The sequence below is a fragment of the Diplotaxodon limnothrissa genome, linkage group LG2 (assembly GCF_057381915.1).
Source record: "Diplotaxodon limnothrissa isolate DT_005_m linkage group LG2, D_limnothrissa_male_GT1.1, whole genome shotgun sequence".
In the NCBI taxonomy this organism is placed as follows: domain Eukaryota; kingdom Metazoa; phylum Chordata; class Actinopteri; order Cichliformes; family Cichlidae; genus Diplotaxodon; species Diplotaxodon limnothrissa.
Genome location: NC_140597.1, coordinates 1,356,117 through 1,375,866, shown reverse-complemented (window position 1 = coordinate 1,375,866; position 19,750 = coordinate 1,356,117). Strand labels below are relative to the sequence as shown.

At 40.6% G+C, this 19,750-nt stretch overlaps 1 protein-coding gene across 1 annotated transcript; it reads right to left on the bottom strand.

Annotated features, from left to right (window-relative positions):
* Positions 1-116: 116 nt before the first annotated feature.
* Positions 117-7,639, bottom strand: LOC146637984 (N-lysine methyltransferase KMT5A-like). Its single transcript, XM_085359509.1, has 7 exons — positions 7,324-7,639; positions 6,594-6,737; positions 5,277-5,439; positions 4,997-5,189; positions 1,741-1,785; positions 992-1,036; positions 117-289 (listed from the first exon to the last, which is right to left on the bottom strand). Exons 1-7 carry the CDS (start codon positions 7,364-7,366, stop codon positions 173-175), a joined length of 750 nt encoding a protein of 249 aa, XP_085215635.1. The 5' UTR covers positions 7,367-7,639; the 3' UTR covers positions 117-172.
* Between the last annotated feature and the right edge of the window lie 12,111 nt (positions 7,640-19,750).

Genomic DNA, 19,750 nt, shown 5'->3' with positions numbered 1-19,750 from the left:
TTTAATTGGAATAAAGACCAAATTGATGCTTTAAAGGGAAAGTTTGGACTAACAACTGGTATAGCCAATTTCCTTCTCCTAATGCTAATGTTGATTTTGGGAAACTTTCACTCAAACTGATTGTTTTAATACAATCAAAGTGCATTTCATTTATGCACTAGGCCCAACTGACTCATATACTTGATTCCAAATACAAAAATTTATGCGTAACCTGTTGGAGGAATGAAGTGGATTTGTCACTCACTTCTTGGTCTGTAGGAGGTTGGGACAGGGTCTCAACACTTGGTGTCTGCAACAAAAGACAACAATATAATGTCAGAAACATTCTGTACTACAAATGCTGACTAGCTCATTAACTACAGATCATACTTGTTTCAGTGAACATTATTACAGAAGGATCTGACTTCCTTATGCCAGATTCTATAGAAACTTAACACAGTACAGTTCTGCTACCTAACAATATGAGGACAGTGTAACACACACACACTAGAGTTGTTGGTCCAACCATATGAGGACGTATTCTGAAACACACTCATGTTCTTCACAGCTTGAAACAATATGAGGACATGACGACTGAACACATGTAGAGTTCATGTTCCTGACTTCTAACTTGTCCTGCTGTTGGCAATAAAAGCTCTAAACCCAACACTGATGTAAAGCCATCTATTTCCCCAGAAATCCAATCATGTAAACTGATCAGCTTCAGGTTAAATGGACAAAAACATGTGTAAAAGGACAAAAATATTAAATTTAATTGGAATAAAGACCAAATTGATGCTTTAAAGGGAAAGTTTGGACTAACAACTGGTATAGCCAATTTCCTTCTCCTAATGCTAATGTTGATTTTGGGAAACTTTCACTCAAACTGATTGTTTTAATACAATCAAAGTGCATTTCATTTATGCACTAGGCCCAACTGACTCATACTTGATTCCAAATACAAAAATTTATGCGTAACCTGTTGGAGGAATGAAGTGGATTTGTCACTCACTTCTTGGTCTGTAGGAGGTTGGGACAGGGTCTCAACACTTGGTGTCTGCAACAAAAGACAACAATATAATGTCAGAAACATTCTGTACTACAAATGCTGACTAGCTCATTAACTACAGATCATACTTGTTTCAGTGAACATTATTACAGAAGGATCTGACTTCCTTATGCCAGATTCTATAGAAACTTAACACAGTACAGTTCTGCTACCTAACAATATGAGGACAGTGTAACACACACACACTAGAGTTGTTGGTCCAACCATATGAGGACGTATTCTGAAACACACTCATGTTCTTCACAGCTTGAAACAATATGAGGACATGACGACTGAACACATGTAGAGTTCATGTTCCTGACTTCTAACTTGTCCTGCTGTTGGCAATAAAAGCTCTAAACCCAACACTGATGTAAAGCCATCTATTTCCCCAGAAATCCAATCATGTAAACTGATCAGCTTCAGGTTAAATGGACAAAAACATGTGTAAAAGGACAAAAATATTAAATTTAATTGGAATAAAGACCAAATTGATGCTTTAAAGGGAAAGTTTGGACTAACAACTGGTATAGCCAATTTCCTTCTCCTAATGCTAATGTTGATTTTGGGAAACTTTCACTCAAACTGATTGTTTTAAAACAATCAAAGTGCATTTCATTTATGCACTAGGCCCAACTGACTCATATACTTGATTCCAAATACAAAAATTTATGCGTAACCTGTTGGAGGAATGAAGTGGATTTGTCACTCACTTCTTGGTCTGTAGGAGGTTGGGACAGGGTCTCAACACTTGGTGTCTGCAACAAAAGACAACAATATAATGTCAGAAACATTCTGTACTACAAATGCTGACTAGCTCATTAACTACAGATCATACTTGTTTCAGTGAACATTATTACAGAAGGATCTGACTTCCTTATGCCAGATTCTATAGAAACTTAACACAGTACAGTTCTGCTACCCAACAATATGAGGACAGTGTAACACACACACACTAGAGTTGTTGGTCCAACCATATGAGGACGTATTCTGAAACACACTCATGTTCTTCACAGCTTGAAACAATATGAGGACATGACGACTGAACACATGTAGAGTTCATGTTCCTGACTTCTAACTTGTCCTGCTGTTGGCAATAAAAGCTCTAAACCCAACACTGATGTAAAGCCATCTATTTCCCCAGAAATCCAATCATGTAAACTGATCAGCTTCAGGTTAAATGGACAAAAACATGTGTAAAAGGACAAAAATATTAAATTTAATTGGAATAAAGACCAAATTGATGCTTTAAAACCCTCGCAGGGTTTAAGTCAAAATAGGGACCCTTTGGATTTTTGATTCTCAATATATCAATCATTTTAAAGACTAGTTGCATGAAACTTGGCCATGAGGTGCATTTTAGGATTATTTTTAAAATTCAATGATCCCCTCTATGGTGTGGTATATAGCAAAGGAGATTCACATAAGTGTTACCTCCTGTGTTCCTCGTACCATTTTGGGTCCCATTGACTCCCATTATAATCACATATTTTCGATATACTGTAATCCTGACATGTGATGATGCCTTTCTCGTGAATACCTAATGGATCTAAGCCTCAGCCTTCAAAATAAAGGAAAAATAGGTTTTGGATCAAATGAGCAAAATATTAGGTACAGCACCACCATAGACATTTTCAGTGGTTTTGAATGCAGGACATGGTTATCTTACTATGCAAAATACATGACAATAAAACAGCTCACCACCATAAAATAGTCTTGATGTAGTGGAACTGATATAACAGAGTGGTGTGAATGTGATTGAGAATATATTTATACTGTGTCGGTCGCAAACAAAACAGCCTATAGAGCCGCCTTCTTGAAGTGAACAACGGCAGCCTGCTCCGTTTTTTGTTTTTTTTCCCTTCTCTGAACCTCTGTCAGTGTTATGTTGCTCCACTTTGCACACACTGGCTCTGAGCAAGTGAGTGGAGGGGTGCAAAAGCAGCCACGTGTTTGCAGAGCAGAGGGGGGAGGGGTGCAAAAACAGCCACCTGTTTGCAGAGCAGAGGGGGGAGGGGCAGTTGTTACTCTCTCAGTGGCAAGTCAGCAGAGCTGGGGGAGAGACAGAGAGAGATCCTTTTCTATCTTCTTGGATTCAAGTGCACATTTGAAGTCTGTGAGAATAGTTTGCAGCCTTGTCTTGCGAGTCATTTCTGCACAGACGCCACGAAATGCACAGACGCGCGCACGGACAACACAAAGCGCACGGTCAATTTCGGGGAGGCTCTTGCTGAGAAAGAGCAGCAGTGCTCATCGTGCAAACAGCACATTATTATCGTAACTGCTGCAAAGATATATATATTCTGAAACACACTCATGTTCTTCACAGCTTGAAACAATATGAGGACATGACGACTGAACACATGTAGAGTTCATGTTCCTGACTTCTAACTTGTCCTGCTGTTGGCAATAAAAGCTCTAAACCCAACACTGATGTAAAGCCATCTATTTCCCCAGAAATCCAATCATGTAAACTGATCAGCTTCAGGTTAAATGGACAAAAACATGTGTAAAAGGACAAAAATATTAAATTTAATTGGAATAAAGACCAAATTGATGCTTTAAAACCCTCGCAGGGTTTAAGTCAAAATAGGGACCCTTTGGATTTTTGATTCTCAATATATCAATCATTTTAAAGACTAGTTGCATGAAACTTGGCCATGAGGTGCATTTTAGGATTATTTTTAAAATTCAATGATCCCCTCTATGGTGTGGTATATAGCAAAGGAGATTCACATAAGTGTTACCTCCTGTGTTCCTCGTACCATTTTGGGTCCCATTGACTCCCATTATAATCACATATTTTCGATATACTGTAATCCTGACATGTGATGATGCCTTTCTCGTGAATACCTAATGGATCTAAGCCTCAGCCTTCAAAATAAAGGAAAAATAGGTTTTGGATCAAATGAGCAAAATATTAGGTACAGCACCACCATAGACATTTTCAGTGGTTTTGAATGCAGGACATGGTTATCTTACTATGCAAAATACATGACAATAAAACAGCTCACCACCATAAAATAGTCTTGATGTAGTGGAACTGATATAACAGAGTGGTGTGAATGTGATTGAGAATATATTTATACTGTGTGTCGGTCGCAAACAAAACAGCCTATAGAGCCGCCTTCTTGAAGTGAACAACGGCAGCCTGCTCCGTTTTTTGTTTTTTTTCCCTTCTCTGAACCTCTGTCAGTGTTATGTTGCTCCACTTTGCACACACTGGCTCTGAGCAAGTGAGTGGAGGGGTGCAAAAGCAGCCACGTGTTTGCAGAGCAGAGGGGGGAGGGGTGCAAAAACAGCCACCTGTTTGCAGAGCAGAGGGGGGAGGGGCAGTTGTTACTCTCTCAGTGGCAAGTCAGCAGAGCTGGGGGAGAGACAGAGAGAGATCCTTTTCTATCTTCTTGGATTCAAGTGCACATTTGAAGTCTGTGAGAATAGTTTGCAGCCTTGTCTTGCGAGTCATTTCTGCACAGACGCCACGAAATGCACAGACGCGCGCACGGACAACACAAAGCGCACGGTCAATTTCGGGGAGGCTCTTGCTGAGAAAGAGCAGCAGTGCTCATCGTGCAAACAGCACATTATTATCGTAACTGCTGCAAAGATATATATATTCTGAAACACACTCATGTTCTTCACAGCTTGAAACAATATGAGGACATGACGACTGAACACATGTAGAGTTCATGTTCCTGACTTCTAACTTGTCCTGCTGTTGGCAATAAAAGCTCTAAACCCAACACTGATGTAAAGCCATCTATTTCCCCAGAAATCCAATCATGTAAACTGATCAGCTTCAGGTTAAATGGACAAAAACATCTGTAAAAGGACAAAAATATCAAATTTTGTCAATAAAACCCTGCACTGATCTACTCTGGTCTTCATAACTAGAATAATATCTATCTTTTCATCTACTAATATTTAACATTCCCTGTACTGCACAATCTATGAAGAGGATTTACTTACCAGAGCTCGCCATGGCCACATAGATTCTCCATAGTCATAGGTGATTTCACTCTCCGCTTGGATATTTTCAATAGCAAACAAGCAGAGATGAGGTTTATCCTGGACTGCCAGCTGTTTCATCTTGCAGTTTGGGTACTTGTGGTCATCATTAACCAGCCGGCCAAGTGAGTCGTCTTCACGGGAGGCATCAATGCTAAAAGTGAAGAAAAGAACATATGTTTTGTTCACTAAAAACATAATGTTGTAAAGAACAACTGATATTGTATATGCCTTTACTTACCACCATGTGCTATTTTTCCATTTAAAATCAAATAGGAAAGCAGTTTGCTTTTCTGTGTACTTTTTCTGCCGCTTGTCCCGTTCATGTTCTGAGATAAGCTCCCCACGGTACTCGACCACAAAGGATCCCTTTTCAATTGGTTCAGAGGCAAATACACCACGTCCTAATACAAGATGTTCAATAAGTAGCGTTAAGTAATACAATCCAAATCAGGTTTACTGCAGCTGATCAGCCACTGACAAAACATATGCAGAACAAACAATCACAAAATGTTTTAATTGTGAGGGGAACATCTAGATCAGGGGTGCCCAATCCCGGTCCTCGAGAGCTACTGTCCTGCAGCTTTTAGATGCATCCTTGTTCCCACACACCTGAATCAAATGAATGGCTTGTTATCAGGCCTTTGCCAAACATGATGGCATGCTGAAGAGATCAAACCATTTGATTCAGGTGTGTGGGAACAAGGATGCATCTAAAAGCTGCAGGATGGTAGCTCTCGAGGACCGGGATTGGGCACCCCTGATCTAGATGCTTACGTTCAGGGCTGCAACAAATGAGTTGATACAATAAATAAATGCTAATAATAAAAAAAACAATTATTAAAATAGTTGGCAACAAATTTCAAATACATGAAAATATAAAACATTTTTTAATCTAGATGATAGATAGATAGCTAGCTAGCTTTGGGAGGTTCCCTCAGGGAAACTGAAGCAATTGTTATATATTTGTCACGGTCCGGGGCAGCGGCCGTGTGGAGAGTGGAAGGAGGACCCAAAACGCAGCACTTATTCAGGTGTGAGGGTGATTTATTGATAATATCAAACACAAAGTGGAGATGGCAAACAGAACTAAGGACGAAACTAAACTGGGATAAACTACACAGAGGAGTGGGAAACCTGAACATGAAGGGAGAACAGCAGGGAGAGCACGCAGAGGATTACACCAGGTATGAACACAGACGACGCGACGAGGAACAGAGGCAAACACACACTATAAATACACAGAGAGACACTGGGAAGTCACACACAGGTGGGAGACACAGCTGGACCTGATTAACCTGATGAGACAGGGGAACACTAACACCAGGGACCAACAGAGGGAGCACAAACCCAGAACCCAGTGTCTAAAATCCCAAACACAAACCATCCCAAAACAGCCATGAATAATAATGAAAGTAATAACAATAAAGAACATAAACACAAAGTCACCGAGTCATGGTCGCAGGGCCATGACAATATTATTAAATATTATAATAAACATTAGTTGCAGCTCTGGTAATATTCATGCAGTAGCCATAAGGAACAACATATAACATACCTTTATAGTCATTGATCCATTGGGCCTTTAAACAAGTCTTGTCACTTCCAGATAAAATAAAGTGAGCAGCCTCTGCTTCAGGACGAAGTCTGAGTCTTCTTTTTGACATGTTCTTCACTCTCAATCTGCTCAACCTGTACACATCTTCATGAGAAAATGACGAAAAGTCAGCAAGACAAAACCAACCAGTACTTTCTTTACATGGTATTTTAAATAGTATTTTTCTGCCTTAAATCACAATGCATTTGCTAATCAGACTAATATACCAGTGCAAACACTTTGCAAATGTAATGTGACATTAAATTACCTTCACGAATAATTTTAACATGCCAATACACGGACAAATACTGTAAACTGTGCACTTTACTACCATTACTGAAACACTAATGTCATTGATTTGTGCTAAACAGGAAAACATTAATATTATCATTTAAATCCCAGAAAACATATCTTGAAATAAAATGCGTGTTGCAGTAGCCTACACTTAAAAAGAGCTTAGACTGACTGTCTCTGCAGTTGCAGATGCAGAGAGGGCCGCAGGCCCTTTAACTCCAGTGGAAATTTAAAAACAACTAAATTTAACTTCTAATATCTGTTGCTGAAGATAAAGCTAAAGTATATTTATTACCATTTATCATCATGCACCATTTTAACTTTATTCAAATCGATTGTGTGTTGTTTCCATTCCATTTAGCTAACATTAATTAGCTTGTTAAACATACAACTTTACCTCGAAGCGTGCGTGAAATCATGGATATCAAAGGTAAATACATACGTCAAGATAAATCTCTCCTGAGTGCTGAAGGTCCCGGATGTGCCGTTCACGCAGAGCTCCGGCGAGTTTGTATCTTGCCGTGACCAGCAGCTCTTTGGTTGAGGCTTTCGAACAATCAGATGCATCTTTACTCACTTGTTGACCAATCAGAGACGTCGTTCTATGCTCCACTGACGAAATGCTGCATCCTCTCACCAGCCACGGTCTCTCCTCGTCCATTTAACAACAAAAACACAGCAACACGTGCTGTATTTGAGGTAGGAACACTTGAGAACTGTCACAATGTTTTGCAAACTGCTGTTACAGTTAATTTCGTTCCGTTAATTTGTTTGGTTCCTATTCTTAAGTAACACTTAATACACATGTGGTTAGCTTGCTGGTCTAGTTTAAGTTAGCATGGGCATGCTGTTCACTGAGAGTAAGGCCAAAATTGTCCTGATATTGTCAGTGTGTTATCATAAACATGCAGCACCCCTAGACCCCCAAGTTAAAATACAGATAATAGATAAGCAATTTAAGAAAATAAGTATAATGTATATAATAAATGATTTTACTGTCACTTTCCTGGGTCTGTTGACCCAGCGTTTTAAGTTTTAGTTTGTTTGGATGTCGATGTTTGTTTATAAGTTCTTTAGGTTTGCTAAGTTCATTTGTTTATTAGATTACCCTTGTGATGTCTGTTTTATTGGGAAAGTCCTTGTCCTATATGCAATGAGTCTAGTTTTGTTTCCCCTTGTCCCAGCTGTTCCTCATCCCCTCATTATCTCTCTGTGTACTTACAGTGGCTTGCAAAAGTATTCGTCCCTCTTTTCCACATTTTGTCACATTACTGCCACAAACACAAATTGTCATGGTCCTGGGTCGGTGACCTAGCGCTTTTAGTTTATTATCATTTTCTAGTTTATTATTATGATGATGATTATTATTATTGTTTGAGTTCTATGTCTTATATTTGGTCTGCCTCTGAGTCTGTGTCTCTGTCTATGGTGTCACCCCGTCTGTTTGTGAATCTGTCTGTTTAGTTCTGTGTCTTGTTTGGTTCCCCGTGTCTGAGTTTCCTGTTTTATTGTGAAGGTCTCTGTCTGATGTGAGTGTGTTCACTTTACGTTTCCCCTGTCCCGTCAGCTCTGATTCCTCCCAGCCGTGTTGCCCTCCTGTCTCTCATCCCCTGATTACTGGTGTGTGTATTTAAGCCCTGTGTGTTCTCCTGCCTGTTGCCGGTTTGTCTGTGTTCCTCCGTGTCAGTCTGTGTTACTCGGTGTCCTGCTGGTCGTCGTCGTCTCGGCCTCGGCCTCTCAGCCCTTTGTCGTATGCTCCCAGGTCTGTTATTTTAGTTCTTCCCAGTTTAGGTGTCTTCAGTTATTTGTCATGCCCCACTGCTTGTTTGCCACTACACCTTGTAAATAAACTTCACTAGCATTTTCATCCACTGCTTGCATCTCGGGTCCTCCTTCCTCCACACCACACGGCTCGCCTTCCCAGCCGTGACACAAATCAATTTTAATGGAATCCAATTGCAGCAAAAGGTGGTTCTACAAAGTATTGACTCAGGGGGCTGAATAATTGCGCACACCCCACTTTTCAGTTATTTATTTGTAAAAAATGTTTGGAATCATGTATGATTTTCGTTCCACTTCTCACGTGTACACCACTTTGTATTGGTCTTTCACGTGGAATTCCAATAAAATTGATTCATGTTTGTGGCTGTAATGTGACAAAATGTGGGAAAGTTAAAGGGGGCCGAATACTTTTGCAAGCCACTGTAAGTCCTGTCCTAATTTGTTCAGTGTCAGGTCATCTGTTGTCTTTGGTGCCACGTTTCCATGTTCCAGGTATCTTTGTATCCATGTCAGGTTTCATGGTTTTTTTTTTTTGTTTTTTTTTTAATAAAAAATATTTTCCCCAGGTTTGGTTATTGTTTATCTTCACCTCTGCCTTCTGTTTTGTAATCTTTTAATTAAATTAAATTTTATTTATATAGCGCCAAATCACAACAACAATCGCCTGAAGGCGCTTTATATTGTACAGTAGATCGCACAATAATAGATACAGAGGAAAAACCCAACAATCATAGGACCACCTATGAGCAAGCGCTTTGGCGACAGTGGGAAGGAAAAACTCCCTTTTAACAGGAAGAAACCTCTGGCAGAACCAGGCTCAGGGAGCGGCGGGCATCTGCTGTGACTAGTTGGGGTGAGAAAAGGAAGACAGGACAAAGACATGCTGTGGATTAATAACAAGTATGATTCAGTGCAGAGAGGTCTATTAACACACAGTGAGTGAGAAAGGTGACTGGAAAGGAAAAAACTCAGTGCTTCATGGGAATCCCCTGGCAGCCTACATCTACTGCAGCACAACTAAGGGAGGATCCAGGGTCATCTGATCCAGCCCTAACTATATGCTTTAGCAAAAAGGAAAGTTTGAAGCCTAATCTTAAAAGTAGAGATTAATAAACGGCTTGCTTTCTGTTAATATTCAAATTTTCTTTCACGTTCCTTTGTGTCTGCATTTTGGTTCCACTCCTCAAATTCATACATATGTCTAACCGTTTTTCCCCACTCGGCGACACACCCGTCGGGGGTCAAACTCTGGTAATTCTGTTCTCAGACATGTGAAGCTAGAGACACCGGCAACCATAGTCAATTGTCTTCCAGGGGCCAGAGCAGGCGACATTGAAGGAAATTTAAAACTGCTGGCTAAGGGTAAACGTAAATTCAGTAAAATCATAATTCACGTCGGCAGTAATGACACCCGGTTACGCCAATCGGAGGTCACTAAAATCAATATTGAATCGGTGTGTAACTTTGCCAAAACAATGTCGGACTCTGTAGTTTTCTCTGGTCCCCTCCCCAATCAGACCAGGAGTGACATGTTTAGCCGCATGTTCTCCTTAAATTGCTGGCTGTCTGAGTGGTGTCCCAGAAACGATGTGGGCTTCATAGATAATTGGCAAACCTTCTGAAGGAAACCTGGTCTTGTAAGGAGAGACGGCATCCATCCCACTTTGGATGGAGCAGCTCTCATTTCTAGAAATATGGACAAATTAATTAAACCCCCCATAATATGACTATCCAGAGTTGGGACCAGGAAGCAGAGTTGCAGTCTTACACGCCTCTCTGCAGCTTCTCTTCTCCTGTTACCCCCCCCCCCCCCCCCAAAAAAAAAAAAACATCTCCTTTGAGACTGTGTCAGCTCCCAAACAGACGAAAAACAAAATAAAAACCAGCAACAAACAACTTAAACATAAACAATTACAAAGAAAGAACAATCGATTTGCCTTACAGAAACCTGGTTGTAGCAGGATGATTATGTTAGTTTAAATGAATCAACACCCCCGAGTCATTCTAACTACCAGAAACCTCGAAGCACAGGCCGAGGGGGCGGTGTGGCAGCAATTTTTCACACCAGCCTATTAATTAATGAAAGACCAAGACAGACTTTTAATTCATTTGAAAGCCTGATGCTTAACATTGTCCACCCCAGCTGAAAAATTTTAGAAACCAGTCTTATTTGTTATCATCTATTGTCCACCTGGGCCTTACACAGAGTTTCTCTCTGATTTCTCAGACTTTTTATCTGATTTAGTGCTCAGCTCAAATAAAATAATTATTGTGGGTGATTTTAACATCCATGTAGATGCTAAGAATGACAGCCTCAACATGGCATTTAATCTGTTATTAGACTCAATTGGCTTCTCTCAAAATGTAAAAGAACCCACCCACCACTTTAATCACACTCTAGATCTTGTTTTTAACATATGGCATAGAAACTGAACATTTAACAGTGTTTCCTGAAAACCCTCTCCTGTCTGATCATTTCCTGATAACATTTACATTTACAATAATTGATTACACAGCAGTGGAGAGTAGACTTTATCACAGATGTCTTTCTGAAAGCGCTGTAACTATGTTTAAGAATGTAATCCACCCACTGTTATCATCTTCAATGACCTGTACCAACACAGAGCAGAGCAGCTATCTGAACGCTACCCCAACAGAGGTCAATTATCTTGTTAATAATAATTTTACCTCCTCACTACATATGACTCTGGATACTGTAGCTCCTGTGAAAACTAAGGTTTCAGATCAGAAGTACCTGACTCTGTGGTATAATTCTCAAACACGTAGCCTAAAGCAGATGACTCGTAATCTGGAGAGGAAATGGCGTGTCACAAATTTAGAGGATCATCATAATTGGAGAAATATTTTGCTGATTTATAAGAAAGCCCCCCCAAAGCCAGAACATCTTACTATTCATCACTGATTGAAGAAAATAAGAACAACCCCAGGTTTCTCTTCAGCACTGTAGCCAGGCTGACAAACAATCAGAGCACTTTTGAGCCAACCATCGTTAACTAGTAATGACTTCATGAACTTCTTCACAAATAAAATTCTTATCATTAGAGAAAAAATTACCAATAATCATCCCACAGATGTAATATTATCTACAGCTACTTTTAGTACCGTTGATGTTAAGTTACTCTTTTTCTCCAATTGATCTTTCTGAGTTAACTTCTATAATTATTTCCTCCAAACCTCCGTGTCTTTTAGACCCCATTCCTACAAAACTGCTCAAAGAAGTCCTGCCATTAATTAATGCTTCAATCTTAAATATGATCAACCTATCTCTAATAATCGGCTATGTACCACAGGCCTTCAAGCTGGCTGTAGTTAAACCTTTACTCAAAAAGCCATCTCTAGACCCAGCAGTCTTAGCTAATTATAGGCCAATCTCCAACCTTCCTTTCATATCAAAAATCCTTGAAAGAGTAGTTGTCAAACAGCTAACAGATCATCTGCAGAGGAATGGTTTATTTGAAGAGTTTCAGTCAGGTTTCAGAGCTTATCACAGCACAGAAACAGCTTTAGTGAAGGTTACAAATGATCTTCTTATGGCCTCTGACAGTGGACTCATCTCTGTGCTTGTCCTGCTAGGCCTTAGTGCAGCGTTCGATACTGTTGACCATAATATCCTATTAGAGCGATTAGAGCATGCTGTAGGTATTACAGGTACTGCACTGCAGTGGTTTGTATCATATCTATCTAATAGACTCCAGTTTGTTCATGTAAATGGAGAGTCCTCTTCACCCACTAAGGTCAATTATGGAGTTCCACAGGGTTCAGTGCTAGGACCAATTCTGTTTACATTATACATGCTTCCCCTAGGCAGTATCATTAGAAGACATAGCATACATTTACACTGCTATGCAGATGACACGCAGCTCTGTCCATGAAGCCAGATAACACACACCAATTAGTTAAAGTGCAGGAATGTCTTAAAGACATAAAGACCTGGATGGCCGCTAACTTTCTGCTTCTTAATTCAGATCAAACTGAGGTTATTGTACTCGGCCCTGAAAATCTTAGAAATATGGTATCTAAGCAGATTCTTACCCTGGATGGCATTACCTTGGCCTCCAGTTATACTGTGAGGAACCTTGGAGTCATTTTTGACCAAGACATGTCCTTCAATGCACATATTAAACAAATATGTAAGCCTGCTTTCTTTCATTTGTGCAACATCTCTAAAGTTAGAAATATCCTGTCTCTTAGTGACGCTGAAAAACTAGTTCATGCATTTATTACTTCCAGGCTGGACTACTGTAATTCATTATTATCAGAATGTCCTAAAAACTCCCTGAAAAGCCTTCAGCTAATCCAAAATGCTGCAGCAAGAGTACTGACAGGGACTAGAAAGAGAGAGCAGATTTCTCCTGTTTTGGCTTCCCTTCATTGGCTTCCTGTTAAATCCAGAATTAAATTCAAAATTCTACTCCTCACATACAAGGTCTTAAATAACCAGGCCCCATCTTATCTTAATGACCTTGTAGTACCATATCACCCTATTAGAGCACTTCGCTCTCACTCTGCAGGCCTACTTGTTGTTCCTAGAGTATTTAAAAGTAGAATGGGAGGCAGAGCCTTCAGTTTTCAGGCCCCTTTTCTGTGGAACCAGCTTCCAGTTTGGATTTGGGAGACAGACACTATCTCTACTTTCAAGATTAGGCTTAAAACGTTCCTTTTAGCTGAAGCATATAGTTAGGGCTGGACCAGGTGACCATGAATCCTCCCTTAGTTATGCTGCAATAGACGTAGGCAGCCGGGGATTCCCATGATGCATTGAGTTTTTCCTTTCCAGTCACCTTTATAACTCAGTATGTGTTAATAGACCTCTCTGCATTGAATCATATCTGTTATTAACCTCTGTCTCTCTTCCACAGCATGTCTTTCATCCTGTTTTCCTTCTCTCACCCCAACCAGTCGCAACAGATGGCCGCCCCTCCCTGAGCCTGGTTCTGCCAGAGGTTTCTTCCTGTTAAAAGGGAGTTTTTCCTTTCCACTGTTGCCAAAGCGCTTGCTCATAGGGGGTCATACAGTATGATTGTTGGGTTTTTCTCTGTACCTATGAAGCGCCTTGAGGCGACTTTTTTTGTGATTTGGTGCTATATAAATAAAATTGAATTGAAATTGAATTGTACTTCTGTATACTGTGACATTTACAGTTGCTTAGTTAATTAAGTGACTTAATTACTCACTTTTATTTACTAATTGAATTACTAAATGAAGCTGGAATTGTGCATTCTGCAGTTTTTAATAGTGTGTTATTAGTTTTTAAAGAAACAATATGCATTTTATACCATATTGTAAAAAGTATAAGGTAAGTTGAATTTAAAATATAATTAATAAAGTGTTGACTTTTTTCATCAATTCTTGTAGATACACAGAGTCGAGACTGAGCCTGATGATCATACTGAATCAGATGACAGCGGCAGGAATCTCCAAGTTCAACTGCGGATTGCAGATGCAATTATATTAATTCAGATTAATATAAACTCTTCAAGGGTCAAAATCTGCACACACATCATTCTGCATAGTGAAGGTCAGACAATTTGTGCATTGATCTTGAGAAGTAAGACTCATTAATTAATAGTAATATAATTAGACAAATGTTGAAACTTTATATTTCGATACATTTTGTCAACAACAAAAGAAACCAAGCTGTGCAGGCACTGATAACTGAACCTAAAGACCTTCATTTTTGTCAAGATTTGCCTGATTTAACTGTTGTTACCCTTGTTTAGAGTTCACCTTAATATGTATAAAAATGTGAAAAGATTTTGATGTGTGTTAGAATGATTGTTTAATTGGCAAGGTTTGAACGAACAATTTTCAGAAGCCTCAAAATTCATCTGTTACTATTCCACGAATGTTTCAAATAAATTTCACCTCCATTTCAACATTGAATACGACTGTGGACATAAGAGCTAAAAGGTGCTGTCCACGCATGTGTCCACTAAGCCCCAGAAGGGTATAACCTGGGTCAAATGTGTTATTGTGTCTGACACACCTACAATATGAGGACTCGCAGAGTGACGTCACTGAAAGTGTGTTTAAAGTGTGTTAAGTTCCAAAACTGGCCAGTAGGCGGTGAAACTGAAAGTGAGCAAAAACGCTAAACACACTTAAACACACTTTTTCATAAAATTGTGATGTTTCAGGACTTCCGAGATTTTTGGTTTGGGAGCATGTTGGGAGCCTCTAGAACACTTTAGAAGGCTCAGAAAAATGAGGACCTCAAAAATGTCCTCATTTTTCTGAGCGTCCTCATTTTGTGAGTGTGTTATCATAAAATTGTCCTAAGATGTCATGAAAACAAGTACACACACACACACACACACACACACACACACACACACACACACACACACACACATTTGCTGGCAAACTCACAGAGGGCCATAAAAGTGTTCATTTGCTCTCCCCCGCCACTATTACATCTCTTTATCTAGTCCATCTTCTACTCTCTCTCTCTCTCTACTCCAGGCACTGCAATCACACCCAGAGGAGGAGGAATGCTTCACTGCATGCAAGCACACAGAGAAAGCCTCTTTCTTTTAAAGCCTGGCTGATAAAGGAATGAGGCAGTTGGCCATTCCTATCAGAGAAAGAGACCTGATTTGGCTCATCAGCACTCATCAGCTCTCCTTTTCGGTCACCTGCTTGTCCTGATCCTTTTAATGCTCTTGCAGACTTCACTGATGTTGCATTCATACTCCTGTGCAATTTGTGATTCACATTTAGACAGTGTGTTGACAAAAAATAAGGTGATACAAATGCATGAATAACTGAAATTGAGGTGAACAGAGTGAGATGAAAGGTCAGTGCAGGTGCAGGACCAGAGGGAGTGGTATCTGGACAAAGTTTGTATTTGAAGAATGCCTTCATGTGTTTTTGACTGATTCTGTCATGGTCCACAGAGGCACTTATATGTTTCAAAGCACAAGCACATACTTATGCTACTAATGGCGGTGAGCATTACTACCGAAGGGGAGAGACACTGTCAGACAATAAAAACTGAACTAAAGTTTGAATAAAAAATGTGAAGAAAGGATTCTTCTGTGGTTTCAGTCTGTCTCAGCGACTTGTGTATGTTCACGTAATCCCACTGACCTGATCATTTAGAGATCAGAGCTGTGAGTGGGCACACACTCTGTGGCCCAAATATTTGTTCTTCTTGAGGCTTGAGTTGTCTCTTTGTGACTCTGGTTGGTTGTTTGTGCTTGCTGTCGTCATGCATAACAAATTAAGGCCCAATACCCAAGTGGATTTGTCTCTCGTTTCGTTGTTTCTCTCGTCGCCTGTCTCCCACAGAAAAGAACTATGAAGTAGGGGACAGGAGCTCCTTGCTGTTAAGCTCGCGCTGGAGGAATGGTGACACCTGCTAGAGGGAGCTGAGCAGCCTTTTTGTATTTGCACGGATCATAAGAATCTCACCTACCTACGGACAGCCAAGAGACTGAATGCTCGCCAGGCACGTTGGTCTCTATTCTTCACCAGGTTTAATGTTTCTATCTCTTACTGTCCAGGCTCCCTCAATGTCAAGCCTGATGCGCTGTCCAGTCAGTTCACCTCCGACACCAAACCATTGGAAGTTCCAACCATTCTCCCTGCTAGCTGCAAAATTGGAAACATCACCTGGGAGGTGGAGGAGGCCATCCGCCAGGCACTGGAGGCTAACCCAACACAGTTACAGGCCCGGTGGACCAGCGTTACGTCCCAGCAGCCGTCTGTTACAAATTTCTAGACTGGATTCATATGAGTTGGTTTTCAAGCTACACGGGGAGAGGCAGGACCAATGCTCTGATTATACATATTTCTGGTGGGAGACCTTGGATAGGGATGTCAGGGAGTATGTGGCCGCTTGCACCGTTTGCGCTCAGATTAAGTCTCATTCTCAACACCTGGCTGAGCTGTTACAACCACTAACCACACCACATCGCCCATGGTCACATATCATGCTGGACTGTTACTGGGTTACCAGTTTCATCTGGGAAGTCAGCTATTTTCACCATCATAGACAGATTCTGCTGCCCATTTCATTGGCCTGAATAAATTACCCACTGTCATTGAAACAGCCCAAAGTAGTCGAGCAGGTATTCCGATTACATGGCATTCCAGTAGAAATACTGTCTGATAGAGGTCCTCAGTTTTCATCACAAGCCTGGAAGGCTTTCTGTGCTGCACTTGGAGTCAAACCCTGTCAAAGTTCCAGTTACCACGCTCAAACCAATGGTCAGACAGGAGGACTTAATCAGGAGCTAGAAGCTACCCTCCGTTGCATGCCTACCCATGATTCGGCATCCTGGTCTTTATTTCTCCCTTGGGCTAAATACACACACAACACACTTACCTCCTTTGCCACTGGGTTGTCTCCTTTTGAAGCATCTTTGGGATACCAGCTTCCTCTATTTCCTGAACATGAAGCAGAACTTGGGGTACCTCCATCCAGCACCATCGACAGTGCTGCTGTTGAGCCTGGACACGAACAAGGCAAGCTCCTCTCAGGTCAGTGGCTCACCAATGCCTGTATGCCAACCAGCATCACATGGGCACGCCAACATATGCTCCAGATCAAAAGGTATGGCTGGCTGCAAAGGATATTCCACTCAAGATGGATTCTCGCAAGCTATCATCACACTGTAATGGCCTCATCACTAAGGGTGCATCCCATGTTCCATGTGTGTCAGGTGAAACCACTGGGCTCTAGTCCTCTCTCCACCTGCAAACAAGTAAGCCTCTGTAAGATTCTCCTGTGCTATGCCACCGGTTTTCTCACCAGTACAAGTCTGACATTTCTCTCCCTCTGTTTCGGTGACTCTGACTACCATCCCTCGAACAACGATCCCTTCTTCCAACCTCACAGTAGTTCACTCTCCCTGCTCACAGCCTCAAGCACCTGAACCCCCTGTAGCTCATGCTTCATGTGCACAGCTTCAAGTGCAATTCTTGTGTGTTGTTATTAAAGCTTTGTTATTCAATCTAGTTCAGAATCTGCTTTTGGGTCCACACAGAACCACCGCCGCAACACATAATGCTTTTTTAACCTTAAAAAACTAGTGCCTAACCCTTTGCCTAAACATAAACATAACCTAATGGTAACCCTGACACGAGAACCACATTATACCTTTAAACTCTTGGGGACAAATAGTCACTTAGGGGACAAAATGCCCGTCCCCACAAGTATAGTGGCATGCCAGTTTTCTGTCCTCACAAAGATGTCTAAACATGTACACACATGGCAGCTTATATATTTTTCCACCACCTTCCAGTCCACTCCTACCACAGCCCCTGACCCATCCTTACAAAGCTGCACCTTTACTCCCCACTGCTTCACTCCTATTCATCAAACCTGAACTGCATTCTGGGAGTATAATAGCTCAATCACAGATTCCCCCTCCCCGTTCCACTTCCTCAGCTCAAGCATTTGGCAGCACTCAACTTTTCCATCACTGAGCTTTTAAAGATATATATAAAGAAGATTTCCTGCTCTGACTCTGTGTTTATTCAGGCTTTTCAGGAGTCACTTGAAGGCTAGAGCTATTTGTTCTCTGCTTACAGATGAATCTTGATCCAGTTTCATTCGCTGATCTTTACTGATGATACCAATGCAAGGCTGACTTTAGATTTGCTTTCAAGGCAAAAATAACTAAATTAATTTACTGGCAGCTACACAATATTGATATTAAGGCACAGCATAAATGAAACAAAAGGAAGGAAGGAACGTGATCACAGTCTCACTGTGGAGGTCAGTAAGTAATTGATAAAACCAAGTCAAATGAATATTGGCAGCTATGGCTGCAGCTTGCTTTTAGGTGTGACAACAAAAGACAAAGTGAATCTTTAGTCACAGATTACATCAGTCACATCATTTAATTTATTAGTTTGAAGACAAATCAACATAAAGTATTAAAAGCAAAACTAGTAGTTCATCGTCATTTAGTTGCCTTTTACTTGTTCATATTTAATATGCACAGTGATTGACCCACCCATGCTCTAAGGCCATGTGGATACTACTTTGAGACTCACCCTATTAAATTTTTAATTCAACTCGATATTGAATTCATTATATAAGTATACAGTGCCAAATCACAACAGCAGTTGGCTCGAGGCTTTAATATTTTAAGGTAAAGACACTAAAATAGAGAAAACAATCATATGTTTGGCTCAGACTGACCTAGAAGCACGTCTCTTGTTCTGATTGCAGATACAATTAGGTTTAATTTGGGCTCCTTCAGCAACAAAGTAGCAGTTTTTTGGATATGAAATTGCCTAAAATTCATGAGCCAGACTTGACTGTGTGGGCTGGATATAGCCCATACTATATGGACAGGAGCTTGTTTGGCCATGTGGCATGTTTGTGCATGTAAAAAAAGAAAAAACCACACAAAGAAAAAACCTCTGATGTATATTTTTCATGTAGACAGCCAGCTTCTTGGACAACACAGGCCATTCTTATCGGTGCAGATGGACTGAAGCCCTGTGTGTGTCCACCAACAGCAGCAGCAGCAGCTCAGTGATATTTTAGAAGCAGGAATGGCTTCCCCTTACGCTGACCTCTTTCTAAAAAGGAAATGTATGCACAGTGCTGGGAAATGGAAAATCAATTTATCCTTTCTCATTTAACAAGATTGAGGAGAAACAGCCAGGAGAGGGAGTCCGCCCTACCTTTTTATTTCTCTCATCCCTCGTCTTCATTTCTGTTTTTACTCTCTCTTTCCTTGCCTTTATTTATTTGAATTACCATACTATTTTTTCTCTCCCTCAATTTCTTATCTTCTTCTGCACTTGTTACAGCACTCAAGGCATTTTCTTAGCAACAAGTCCGTCATCCTGTGTGTTGATTTCACATATTGTTGTGTGCATGTGTCTGTGTTGTGGTACCAGTATGAACGCAGGAAAAACATCAGCTGTTCAAATGCAGTTGAAATGTTTTTATGATAAATGGTCAAAAACTGGATATTTTTTTGGCTCAGAACTCAAAACTTTTTAGCTTTGAACAGCTCGAGTCTCCACAGAAGAGGTTTTTTCTGACAGTGTATGAA